The sequence below is a fragment of the Bos indicus genome, chromosome 12, assembly GCF_029378745.1.
Source record: "Bos indicus isolate NIAB-ARS_2022 breed Sahiwal x Tharparkar chromosome 12, NIAB-ARS_B.indTharparkar_mat_pri_1.0, whole genome shotgun sequence".
Taxonomy (NCBI): domain Eukaryota; kingdom Metazoa; phylum Chordata; class Mammalia; order Artiodactyla; family Bovidae; genus Bos; species Bos indicus.
Window position 1 is genome coordinate 11,641,846 of NC_091771.1, and position 13,967 is coordinate 11,655,812.

The 13,967-nt window shown below is 43.8% G+C and overlaps 1 protein-coding gene across 5 annotated transcripts in view; it reads right to left on the reverse strand.

The window, feature by feature from the left end:
- The window catches only part of VWA8 (von Willebrand factor A domain containing 8), a 400,893-nt gene that overhangs the window by 37,235 nt on the left and 349,691 nt on the right, over nucleotides 1–13,967 (reverse strand). For all 5 annotated transcript variants that reach the window (XM_070800011.1, XM_070800010.1, XM_070800013.1 and 2 more), the window contains exon 40: nucleotides 10,325–10,433. In XM_070800011.1, coding sequence (XP_070656112.1) covers nucleotides 10,325–10,433 — 109 coding nt within the window. The remainder of the gene's footprint in view (nucleotides 1–10,324; nucleotides 10,434–13,967) is intronic.

Below are 13,967 nucleotides of genomic sequence, written 5' to 3' on the forward strand. Positions count from 1 at the left end.
TCATCCAGCCAGCCCACCAGTACTTGGAAACTCAAAACAGGAAGAGGCATGTCAGGATGGGTATTCTTGAAGCCAATGTGCTGGAGGCGGGGAGGCTCTTCAAAACTCTACTGAGGGCTGGAATAGAAATATTGATTATTTTGGTCTGTGTATTTTATGGGATTTATTAAAATGCTTCTTTAAATAGTAAGTTCCTACTGTATTTAAACATGTAATTTTATTTATAACAAAGAGCCAAGACATGTTCTTTATTGATATTTCTATTGCATGAAGAAAAGTATTCTTGTAAATATGCCCGTTTGTTTTGTATTATGTCATAAATTCATACTAATGAGAATTCATTATATATAAAGATAGGTTTCACTAGTAAAAAGTCTACACTACAGACTTTCTAAAACAGAAATATAGTTTCATTACTTTCATGTAAAGAACAGTTAGAGTGCTCAGAGGATGACGTATTCTGGTTAATTTCATTTTCTGGGAAATAATTTGGTTAACCAGAAAGCACACACAGACTCACACACACACCACACATCTATGGCAGTGAGGACACCAGGAGGAATAAATTTGACAAAAACCAATTATCTTGCGGTTTGTGACACTGGGTCTTGTGACTTCAGCACTGAAAGTATTCTGACTCATCTTAAATCTTCACTTATTTGGGTTATGGTTAAACAAGACTTCTTTTACTTTCTTTGAGAGAGTTGTCGTTATAATTATTTGATTTATTTATTTGTGGCTGGGCTGCGTCTTCACTGTCACACAGGCTTTTCTCTACTTGTGGTGAGTAGAGGCTACCCTCCGCTTGTGGGACTTCTCATTGCAGGGGCTCCTCTTGTTGGGGAGCACCGGCTCTTGAGGTGACGGCTTCAGTGGTGCACAGGCTTCTCGTTGCGGCGGCTCCTCTTGTTGGGGAGCACCGGCTCTTGAGGTGAGGGCTTCAGTGGTGCACAGGCTTCTCGTTGCGGCGGCTCCTCTTGTTGGGGAGCACTGGCTCTGGGGCGATGGCTTCAGTGGTGCACTGGCTTCTCGTTGCGGCGGCTCCTCTTGCTGGGGAGCACCGGTGCTAGGGGCGACGGCTTCAGTAGCTGTGGCTCCCGGGCTCTAGAGCACAGTCTCAGTAGCTGCGGTGCACGGGCTTGGTTGCTCCGTGGTTATGTGGGATCTTCCTGGATCTGGTATGGAACCCATGCCTCCTACACTGGCAGGTGGATTCTTTACCGGTGAGCCAACAGGGAAGCCCAAAGACTTCCTTTATCTATAAACTCTACAAGCAAGTCAATCTTCTACTATTCCTTTAGAATTAATGAAAAGATTAGAAAGGTTTAAGTGGCTTTGTAGAAAGCACATCCATTCTACAGAGTAAAACGTATAGATGACCATCACTAAGTACTTGTTGGGTGAAGAAATAGATATAAATGGATATTGAGGATACCTGGGAGTAGTGATTTTTTTTATTAAACATTAGCTTCTGTTATTTAAACATTTCTCCATGTTTGACTAACATATACTTTTTTGCTATTGATTTGTACCATTCAAACAAAAAGGATGCTGAATTAAGGTAAACTTTTGTATAGTATTTGTAAAACAACAAATTATAAATCAATGGAAACAATAAAAAATTTTTCTTTACAATTCTTGATATTTTGACATAATATAAATAGCTATTAAATACCTGTTAGGTTGCCAGTTGCTCTAAATGGTGAAATGGTATTGCAAAAAAGAGCAGATACGGACCTCTATTTTAGGGAATTTCCTGTTTCTTGAAGTAACATCTCATTACCAGGCTAAAACAAAACCAAACACTAGTGATTCATGTACTTAACAAAGGTGGTTCTTGTTAGAAGAGTGTGTACTCTCCGATGGTGACAAGGAACTGAACTATTAGCTGGGTGACAACATACTGCCATTTTACAATGAGTTGTTATGAGCAATTTCACGTCTCTCCTTCAAGAATTAAAAATTTTTTACTTCAAAGGAGCAGGGAGCTGCATGTATCCGTGAGCATGTATAACAGGCAGCTTAAACTCAATAGTTCAAAACTGGCCCCAGAGCCCGTCCTCTGCTCTCCTCAAGTTCTCTCGACAAGAGGCAACGGGCAACCCGTTCTTTCGGTTGTTCAGGGCACGTATCTGGGAATCGTCTCTGGCTTCTCTCTCCCTCAAGTCTCACACCTAGACCACTGGCACAGCCTCTCAGCTTCGGTGGCATCTGCCCATTTCGTACCATGCCCACGTCAGCCCTAGGTCAGCGGCCACCTCCGCCCACCTGGAGCACTTCAACAGCATCCTACTCGCTCCCCGCCTCACCCTGGCCCCCTGACAATCCCCTCTCCATAAAATAACCAGGGGTATTCATCAAAACATGCGATTTGCAAGAAATATATCTAAAAAATACCAGCATGATTAAACTCTTAAAAAGCTTGACTTAACTCCAATTTCTCTAATCTAGGAATGAAAGTATTTGTTTCTCTTTGTCACATGCATTATCATACTTTTTGCTTCCTTCTATTTATGCCAACTTCTGGAGTTTTAACTTTTGAGATAATATGGGGATTCAGGCCCTATTTAATATTTTTAAACTATTTTTATATTGTGTACCTTTAGAAAGCATTATTCTTGATATTTAAACTTTCTTTTCAACATATTTCCCCACAATTGTTTAGACCTGATTCTGTGTTCAACTGCTTCTAATGCTCATTGCTGTCCCTTTAATACCACAGAATTCCCATTCTTTTTTTTTTTTTTTAAGTATTTATTTATTTGGCTACACCCAGTCTTAGTGCAATATATGGGATCTAGTTGCCTGACCAGGGATCGAACCTGGGCCCCGTGCATTGGGAGCATGGACTCTTAGCCACTGGACCTCTAGGGAAGTCCCAAGTTTCCCATCCTCAAGGAATTTGATTCCTTTCTTAACTGGCTAGAATACTGACATATATAGAAAGGAGTCAAATTATATATATAATGTGTCAGATCAGATCAGATCAGTCACTCAGTCTGTGTGTCCGACTCTTTGCGACCCCATGAATCACAGCACACCAGGCCTCCCTGTCCATACACATTGAATTCAAAATTATTTCTAAAACAGATACTTAAGTGACATATATTTTTAAAGCCTCTGACTATCTGAAAATGTCTTTCTGTCAGTTTTGCACTTTGGCTGAGTAGAGAATTCTTGGGTCACAACTTTTCTCCCCTCAGATCCTGCAGACGTTCTTCACAATCTTCTGGTGTTCAATACAGGTAAGATGAATTTTTCTTTCTTGGATGACAGCTTAGTTTTTCTCCTGTTTGCTTTTATATTTTCTTTGTTTTTGAAGTGTTACATTCCATGAGGCTGTAGTGAGGTGTTTATCTCTTTTCATTAACTTTGCCTGGTACTCAGCAAAGTTCTTTTGATCCATTGACTTAGGCCTGTCTTCAGCTCAGCACATTTTTACTATTACTTGAATTATTGCTTATGTGTGATTTTTGGTGGCCTCCTTGGGAATATTGCTGGCTTATTCAGTATATATTTACTGGGCACTTACCATTAGCTAAGTACTGTTCTCCTTGTTGGGAAGGCTTATGGCTCCATGTGTTAGCACTCTGCTCTGTTTTTATTGACCGGCTTTCTTAGGGTTTCTACCTCTACAGTATGGAACAACAATTCAAGTTTTCCATTCACATTAGTAATTAGACTTCAGACTGGATTGAGTCTGTTCTTCCTCCTTTTAATGTAGATTTCAACCTTGGCATTGCGTTTTTCATTTTCTTCGAGTCCTTCCTTATGGCATTCAATTCCCTTATTATTCCTGCTTGCCTCTTGGCCAGATCCTTTTAAGATGTCTTATTTCACATACTTCAGGTTTCTTTGAATTGTGAGAACACAGAACAGATGTTTTCTAAAAATCTTTGTTTTCTGAAGAAAATATTCTAGCCTGTTGACATCTTCTTCTTCTATAGCTTATTACTTATTATTCTACCTCACTGAAGAATAATTTCATACATCTCATCTTATTTAATTTTTTTTGTGCTCTTATTCTTGGATGATGAGACGGCTGTTCGAAACTGTTGGATAGACTCTCCACTTTGTTATTATTAGAAGTCTCCTTGAAGATTTTAGACTAGTATTAGCAGTCGAAGCAAAGCTTTACCACTAGTTCAAGAGCTCCGCAGGAAAGGAGTTGGAACTGTGGACAGTCACAGCATGAGAGCTTCATCTCCACATCATTTCTTATTTTGTTTGGAAAAACCATTGCTGTGGGGCCATTTAGCCTTTGTTTGATCTCGTCTTCAAGCCAAGGATAAGTTGGGGCTGCTCTGGCCCCTTTCCCAGGGTTATTGCCTTTCCAGCTTTCTGCTTATCGCTCTCTGCCACCGTGTAAAACCCAGCCCTCCCACCCCCACTGCTCCCAGCGCTGCTGCTGTCAGACACGGCTACTTGTAGTGACAACGTGGAGGTCAAGAGATCGTCCTGACCTTCTAAGAAAATGGAAAATGCAATGCCAAAGTGGAAATCTACATTAAAAGTAGGAAGAACAGACTCAAGCCAGTCTTAAGTCTAATTACTAATGTGAATGGAAAACTTTATTATTCCATACTGTAGAGGTAAAAACCCTAAGGAAGCTGGTCAATAAAAACAGAGCAGAGAGCTAACATACAGAGCCTTCTCACCAGCTCTCGGGGTCTCTCTTCTCCTCCTCCCCATCTCTCCAAGTAAGAGATGTTAATGTGATTTGTGGTCTCAGACTCACTTGCTGGTACTGCTGTTTCTTAGGAGTCTGAATTGTCTTCGGTACTATTTTTCATAGGGGTCACATTACATTAAATTTAGCAAAAACTCTTCAAAGCTTCTCGTATGTCATTAGCACTCTTCCCTATTACATGGGTTTTTCAGTTTACAACCTCTTAGTTTTTTAATCCTTCTAATGGTCACCTGTCAAAGACTGACTTCGATGCCTTTGCTCATAGAGCCTGGAAGTCAGGACTGTATTTCTCAGTGGTGCTCAGTTAAGCTGTCCTCTTATGGCCACGGAGAGGCCACTGCAGCCTGGCGTGCTGCCATCCATGGTGTCACAGAGTCGGACACGACTTGGTGACTGATGCCTCGTGACGATGCCTCGTGTGCTAAGAAGCAGTAGTTAGCATTTTACTGCTCTCTCTGGAAATGCAGATGTTCCTTGACAGGACTGCCTCCACTTCTCCCTGCTGCACTCCCCCCGTCCCCCACCCCACCAACCCCCACCAGCCCAGCAACTCTTTGCTCTCTGCTGTCACCTTTGTCTACATGTCTTTCCTCTTGGCTTAGGCTGTTCTTCTGCACAGATGACCATAAAAGCACAGAGATTATCTGTATAGATACGCAAGCCTGTCTGGTCCTAATCTTGCTGTTGAACTTGAGTCATAACTTAAAATCTTCAAGTATCATGCTTGACGTTTCTCCATGGATGTCCCAGTAGTGCGAAAGCATCAGAACAGCCAGAGCAAACATCTGCTTTCTCCACAAGCCTCTCCTTCTCACGTCTTCCTTGTTTCTGTCCCCAAGGGCTCAAAAACCTCACCATGCCCCTCTCCCCACGTTCCATCAGGAACTCTCTGCGGTCCTACCTCTCTACTGTCCCATCCTTTCCTCTTCATTTCAATTACCCTGGTTTGGGTGCCTATCACTTCCCACCTGAATAACTGAAGTGATGCTATGATCATATCCCTTCATGGGCTTCCCAGGTGGCTCAGTGGTAAAGAATCTACCTGCCAGTGTAGGAGATGCAGGTGATTCGGTTAGATCCCTGGGTTGGGAAGATCCCCTGGAGGAGGAAATGGCAACCCATCCCAGTATTCTTGCCTGGAGAATCCCATGGACAGAGAAGCCTGTTGGGCTACAGTCCATAGGGTCGGTAAGAGTCAGACACGGCTGAGCATGAGCACAGGACTTAAATGATTATAAAACTTCTCTTTTTAGGAAAATATTATTTATTTATTTGGCTGTGCCCTGTCTTAGATGTGACGTATGGAATCTTTAGTTGAGGCTTGTGGGAGCTAGTTCCCCAACCAGGAATCGAACCTGGGTCCCCTGCATTGGGAGCATGGAGTCTTAGCCATCAGACCACCAGGGAAGTCCCTGAAACTATGTACAGAAGATAAAACCACACCACTCCCTTTCTCAGTCGCTTCCACAATCCTCACTGACTACAAAAGGTAGTCAGCATGGATTCACCTTCTTTCCAGTTTTCGCTCCACCACCCCCTACACACAGGCCCACCCCGAAGCTCTGAACTCTAGTCATGCTGGAGTCTGCCATTCTCCAAACATCCTTGTGTTAAAGTCTTTTTGTCTTCTCGTTGGTTCCTCCTATCTTGACCAGAGCTACCCAGACTGCCTTTGGTGTGTGAACATTTGTTACTGGTCTGTGATAAAATAGGTCATGTGAATTGATAGTAATCATTTAGAAATTTATATGACAATTTGACAAAGTAATTTTAGATTTGTTGAACCTAATATTTAGTAATATGGGCTTGGATTTTGTATGCTGGTTTTTTATATCATTTTTTCAGTAATTCATTTCTGTTATATAAAGTATTAATCTGTTAACAGGAAAAGAGGATTGAAGAACAAGGTAGCCTTTGTGAGGAGTTACTGGAAACAATCAACTGGGCTACTGCAGAAATAAGCTTCTTTGCGTGTATTCTAAGTCGCTTCAGTAGTGTCTGACTCATTGTGACCCCATGGACTATAGCTTCCTTAGGATCCCCTAAACTGGTTACTAGGATGTTAGAGAAACACGAACATAAAGGTATTATTTTCCCAATTAATGTGTGTGAAGGACTGGTCTTAAAAAAAAAAAAAAGTATTCCTTTGTGATCAATTGATTAAAAAACAAAACCTGGCCCCTCTCCACAGAAAGTTTGAGAAGCTCTGGTCAAAACCATCTTTCCAACAGCATCCTTAGAAGAGTTGCCAGTTGAAACCATACTCATCCTTCACGGTCCAGCTCAAATGACCCTTCCTCTGTGAGTCCTTCCTTAACCGCCCAGCCTAGAAGTTGCTCACACAGCTGTCCCCAGAACCACAGCACTTAGTTAAGAACTTTCTGAACCTTTACCAATTGTGTCTTCTCTTACAGCTACATGCATCTTCTTCACCAGGTTGGCTGCTGAGGTCAAGAACCATTATGCAAAATAGATATTCAGTCCCCTGGGTGAAACACAGCTATTATAGATTAAATAAAGTGAATGGGGAAATGCTTTCCATTCTTTGCCTACCGCAAAGTGGGGGCTCTGAATAAAGTTCCTGACCAGGCAGCCACTCGCCTCCCAGCCTCAAAGCCTTCTGCATGTCACACTGAGTGGTACCCTGCCCGTGGCTGGCCCCCAGCTCACACCTGGGCTCACACAGTATCAGCCCTTTCTCTATGCTGTGCCTTCCCCTGGGCATTGTTTTCACCCTGGTCTGTCTGGTAAATACTCGTCTGTCCTTAAAGACTCGGGTCACGGATCCTTTCCTTCAAAATCTATCCTGAAGGTGTCCCTCATGGTCCAGTGGTTAAGAAGCCATCTGCCAGTGCAGACGACCCAGGTTCTATCCCTGGTCTGAGAAGATCCCCCATGCTTCGGGGCAACTAAGCCCGTGTGCCACAACTACTGAGCCCAAGCACCCTAGAGCCCATGCTCCGCAACAAGAGAAGCCACTGCAGTGACAAGCCTGAGCACCAGAACTAAAGTAGCTCCCACTCACCGCAACTAGAGAAAGACCCAGCAGAGCCAAAAATTACATAGATAAATAAAATATGAAATTTATCCTTGAATCTTCCTCCTCTGGGCATCCACTGCATTGTCTTCCTTGCTCTCCCCAGACACTTACATATTAAACAGAAATGATCTGTGCGGGTGTCTTCCCCACGCCTCCAGGCTAATACCTTTGTTGAGTATGGAGATAATATCTTATGAATCTTTGTGCCCTCAGTGCCAAGTACAGCGCACATCAGTGTTCAAAAACACTATTTATCTGAACAACATGCCCATTTTGAACCACTGAAGGAAAAATAAAGAAGATAACTGTTGGTCCACAGAGATATCATGCCAGACAAAACAAACCAGAGAAAGGCTAATTTAGTTGGGCCTGAGAATGAAATTCGGAGAAGGCAATGGCACCCCACTCCAGTACTCTTGCTTGGAAAATCCCATGGACGGAGGAGCCTGGTGGGCTGCAGTTCATGGGGTTGCTAAGAGTCAGACATGACTGAGCGACTTCACTTTCACTTTTCACTTTCATGCACTGGAGAAGGAAATGGCAACCCACTCCAGTGTTCTTGCCTGGAGAATCCCAGGGACGGGGGAGCCTGATGGGCTGCCGTCTCTGGGGTCACACAGAGTTGGACACGACTGAAGTGACTTAGCAGCAGCAGCAGCAGAGAATGAAATTACAGATGGTTGATTAGGAAAAAAACACTAGAGAGAAGACAGGATTAAACTCAGTGGCTTTTTGTAGAAAAGGATATTTTCTTTTGTTAGGGAAAGCTGGAATCAGAGATTCAGATTCTGAACTGAGTATAACTGGAGTTATTACAGATTCTACTATTCTAACAAGGAAATCTTGCTATTGATTCGTAAAAGGTTCAATCACCAGGACGCTATGATATCCCATGAGGAAGCCAGTCAAGAAGCAAGAGGAGGTCACTGGTGAAAGATGTCCTAATTGAGAAGAGGGACCCATTGTGCAACAGAGGGACATGTGGAAGAGGCATTAACTTGGAGCAAGACATTCCCTTTGCTCAGATATCGGTCCAGCCTCCTGGAATCAATGCGTGGGCTTCAAGCTGTATTTTGTAAGGTTATCCCAAAGGATGATTTGCTAGTTCCTGGCCAGACTTTGTGCTGTTCACCAAGGAAACACCCCTGGTTACTGGGATTCCACAATAACCCCAAGACAGTTGCATGGTATGAGTCAATCAGAACCAGGTGGGACTGGCAGGAGATGCCCCAAAGGGGACCAAACCCAGGTCTCCTTGCTCTGGTTGCAAACTACAGATCCATATGCCACAGCAGGCCCTGTCTATCTTTGGCCAGTAGCTATTTTCAACTGCCCCTAGGGTTCCAAACTGAGGACCAGAAAGCCCATTTAACACCTTGGTGGATTAAAAAAAAAATTCCCTAAGGGAAACACTTGAAAATATTTTAAGAAGTCACCTTAGTGGATCTGACTTTTCTTCCTTTGACTGGTCTTGTAAACATAACATTTATCTTAAAGGACTGATGTGAAATTAAATGCAACAATGGCTGTAAAAGTAGCTATAGCATGGTGCCCAATGAATACCAGTCAACACATGAATCAGAAGGGAATTCTGATTCCTTCAGTTAAAAACATATTCTTGTATTTCTTCCTAGAACTGTGAATCTCCCAGTGGCCCTTTGGTCCACAGGGTAAAACCCAGTGCTGCCATGCTCTCATGTCATCCAGGGCCAGATCACCATCTGGTCCTCACAACGTGGCCCGCCTGCTCCCTTGCCATCATCTCCCACCACACACACCGTCTTCTCAGCCACACTGAATTACGTGCTCCTCTCTGAGCTCACTGTGCTCCCCCAGGCCTCAGTGCACTCGTACGTGCCGCGTCCCGTGTCAGAAATGTCCTGACTCCTCAACCAGCTGGAAAAGTCCTCAGGATCTTTCAGGAGTGAACTCAAGCATTTCATCTTCCATAAAGCTGATTCTCACTCACCCCGCCAGAAGCATGCACGTTCTCTACAGAACTTAGGAAACCGTTTGCTTGTCTTCTTTAAGTTTCTTCTTTGACAGCAAGGGCTGCATTTTATTTTTCTGTCCCATCAATAACTTAAGAAATGAACGAACGGACGTGACTATACCCCCTCTTTAGTTAGGTGCCAGCACCATTTGGCATCGTCCTCATCTCCCAGGAATCCCTCCTTTTGGCTCTGATTCACCTACTGCCTGGCCCGGGAGCTCAGAGCCCCTCAGAAGCTGCCCTCAATGCCCAGGGAAATGAGCATTTGTTAAGTGGAAGAGAATTCAATCATTCAGTGTTCCATTGTTCTATGAGGTGAGGTGCTCATAGGTCTAGATAAGGGAAATCAGGAAGTCTGATGCTTTTGAAGTCACCAGTCAAACTACTGCTTCCTGGACAGGAGGAAAGCTGAGGTCAAATATTTTTACTAAAATTCAACTAAGACGGCCAGAGAGTGACCCACAGGTTTTATGCAGACATTTTGGCATTAGTTAATTTTTTCTGACCATCTGGCTAGGATACAGATAAATTTCTCCAGTGGTTCTGGGGTGGGTCTAATTGGGTGACCAGATTATTTTCTTGGTTCGTTCATGTTGATTACCTGTAAATTATCCAGGATAATTCGGAGGGAGTGCACTTGTCGTCGAACAGCCCCTGAAAACCTTTCATAGGTGGCAGCATCATATTCACTCATCTGGATCTCCTTTAGCCTAAAATTGGAGGGTGAAAAAGACAACAGCTGAGAGCAAGTATCCGTGGGTCTTTTACTGACAGTCACCTACTGCTAGAAATAGCCAACTTCTTAGTAACTCAGTTTGCCTTTGAGGAGAAAAAGCAAGAAGTCAGAGAGAACAAATGCATGGACAACAAGGGGGAAGGCGGTGGGATGGGAGAAACTGGGAGGCTGGGACTGATACATGCAGACTACTGCCTGCTGTGGTTGCTTAGTCGCTAAGTCCCGTCTGATTCCCGTGAACTAGAGCCTGCCCACCAGGCTCCTGTCCAAGGGATTTCCCAGGTAAGAATATTGGAGTGGGTTGCCATTTCCTTCTCTTCTCAACCCAGGGATCAAATCCGCATCTCCTGCATTGGCAGGCAGATTCTTTACTGCTGAGCCACCAGGGAAGCCTGTACGCTACTGATGAAAGTAAAAGTGAAAGTCGCTCAGTCGTGTCTGACCCTTTGCAACCCCATGGACTATACAGTCCATGGAATTCTCCAGGCCAGAATACTGGAGTGGGTACCTTTCCCTTCTCCAGGGGATGTTCCCAACCCAGGGATCAAACCCAGGTCTCCCACATTGCAGGCAGATTCTTTACCAGCTGAGCCCCAAGGGAAGCCCAGGAATACTGGAGTGGGTAGCCTATCCCTTCTCCAGCTGATCTTCCTGATCCAAGAATGGAACCAGGGTCTCCTATATTGCATATAGATTCTTTACCAACTGAGCTATCAGGGAATATATAAAATAGACAACTGATAGGAACATACTGTACACCACAGAGAACTCTACTTAATGCACTGTGGTGTCCTAAGTAGGAGGGAAATCCGAAAGGGAGGGGATACATGTATATGTGTATCTGACTGTGTTTGCTGCACAGTAGAAGCTAACATGGATGCAAGAGTTGGACCATAAAGAAGGCTGAGTGCCGAAGAATTGATGCTTTTGGACTGTGGTGTTGGAGAAGACTCTTGCGAGTCCCTTGGACTGCAAGGAGATCCAACCAGTCCATCCTAGAGGAAATCAGTCCTGAATGTTCACTGGAGGGACTGATGTTGAAGCTGAAACTCCAATACTTTGGCCACCTGATGTGAAGAGCTGACTCATTGGAAAAGACCCTGATGTTGGGAGAGATTGAAGGCAGGAGGAGAAGGGGATGACAGAGGATGAGATGGTTTGATGGACATGAGTTTGAGCAAGCTCCGGGAGTTGGTGATGGACAGGAGGCCTGGCGTGCTACAGTCCACAGGGTTGCAAAGAGTCAGACACGACTGAGCAACTGAACTGAACTGAACCGAGAAGCTAACACAACATTGTAAAGCAATCATACTTCAATAAAAATTAATTAATTAAAAATAACAATTAAAGAATACAGAAAACCAGCTAGTTTAAGTAAAAAGAAATAAAGGAAAGGCAAGAAGTGATGTCTCCAGCTAATGTTTCAAAAGAGAGGAATGTGTGTGTAGTGATGCGCTGGAAAATGGTAAACAAGTTGCCCTGAAGGGGAAAAGCAGCCCTGATTTGTAGTGTTTGTTGACGTTTGTGGTAACTGATTTTGAGCTATCAACAGAGAGGGCCCCTGAATTAGAAAGAGCCGGTGTGCGTGGGCTGTGTAGCACACCACTACTGCACCCCAGACGTGTGCCTGTGATGTTGGCAGTGGTAAGTTCCTGCGGCGGGGTCCTAGAGAGATCCCATGGATGCTTTTTAAGACCGAGGACATAGATTTGCTTGACCAAGGTAACAGCTCCTGCCCAGAGACTGTCAATAAAAAGGTTGCTTCGTAAAACAGGAGTTTTCTGAAATCGCTGATTGTGTCCTTTTAATAATTGTGTTCTAATACTATTGTGGTGCTGAAATTCTGGTGCTCCTTTTTATTATTTTTTCATTATTTGCTTCGGCTGCAGCCCTGCCTCTGCACTTGCAGTTTCCTAAACACACCCAGCGCCCTTGCCTCTGAGGCTCTACCTGGTTTCTCTCCCACCCTTCTTTACCTGCTGACTCCCAGAACTCTTCAAATCAGTGGTCGCCTCTTCCAGGAAGCCTGCTCTGATCTCTGGTCTGTGGTCTGGGCTCTAGTATCACTTCATGCTTGTCGCTATACAGTGGTTGCTACCTGTGCTAGAGTCTGCTTCCCGTCTCCCCAGCTGTCTCCTTTATTTTTTCTCATCTTTATCTGCATGGTGGTCAGCAGGATGCCTAGCATAACAGATGCTCAAAACAAACTGAGAGAAATCACTGAAATACAAATAAGACTCCATTGTTTAAAACATGCTAATGCTGCGTGCTCAGTTGTGTCCGACTCTTTGCGACCCGTAGATTGCAGCCCCCAAGCTCTTCTGTCCATGGGATTCTCCAGGCAAGAATACTCGAGTGGGCTGCCATGCCTCCTCCAGGGGATCTTCCCGACCCAGGGACTGAACCCTCATCTCCTGTGTCCCCTGTATTACAGGTGGATTCTATACCAGCTGAGCCATCAGAAAAGCCCTACAGTATCTTAAACCAGTCAGAAGTAGAAGGTTTTGCAGTGTTGTATTCATAATAGGCTAATTCGATGACACAAATTTCTATAAATGTAATTTATAAATAAATTTATAGAAATGTAATTTATAGAAATTTCTACAAATTTCTATAAATGAAAAGGGTACTAATACTAGAATAGAGAAAGATGAATGTATATCAAAAGCCTGACCACAACACGGTTTTCTAAGCTATTGCTACTGTATGTGTGTATGTATGTGTGTACAAGTGTGTGCACGCATGCAATGTTGGAGGTATGGATCCTTGATGTTGAGCTGAAACTCTTATCTGGAGTGTATTCTTATTTCCCTTGGCTGGAGATGAACCCCCTAACGCTCTCACTGAGGATGAATGGTCTCTATTCCTCCCATCAGGCCGTGCTCTGGGAAGACTCCATTCATCAGAGGGCAGAGTGCTGGAGTCTTATTAGAATCACACCATGTTGGGCTCAGACCACCATGAGGGCAAACGGGCAGTTCCTGCCCTACCACCTGGCTGGTTAGCTAACGCCACCTCAAGTGTCCAGATCACGTCCTAGGAAGTCTTGCTTGGTCCCCCCATGATCAGTCTCTTTCACGTATCTTCCATAGATATCTGCTATGGAACCTGTACATTTTATTGCTTTTGCTGCTGAGTCGCTTCAATCGTGTCTGACTCTGTGCGACCCAATAGACGGCAGCCCACCAGGCTCCCCCGTCCCCAGGACTCTCCAGGCAAGAATACTGGAGTGGGTTGCCATTTCCTTCTCCATTATTATTTATTGCTTTTAATACATGTCTATTTTGCTCTATCAGAGTGTTTTTCAAACATATTTTCCACAGCAGAAAATGATCTTTACATTGAGATCCAATATACAAAAATGCATGTATACATATGGGTGTGTGTACTTGAGCCAAATATTTAATGAAATTTAATGAACTTTACTACATGTGAGGTGCTCTGATATTTTCTCTTGTAATCTTCTGGGGAAAGGAATGTGCCTTATTTTTTCTCAGCATCTCAGTGC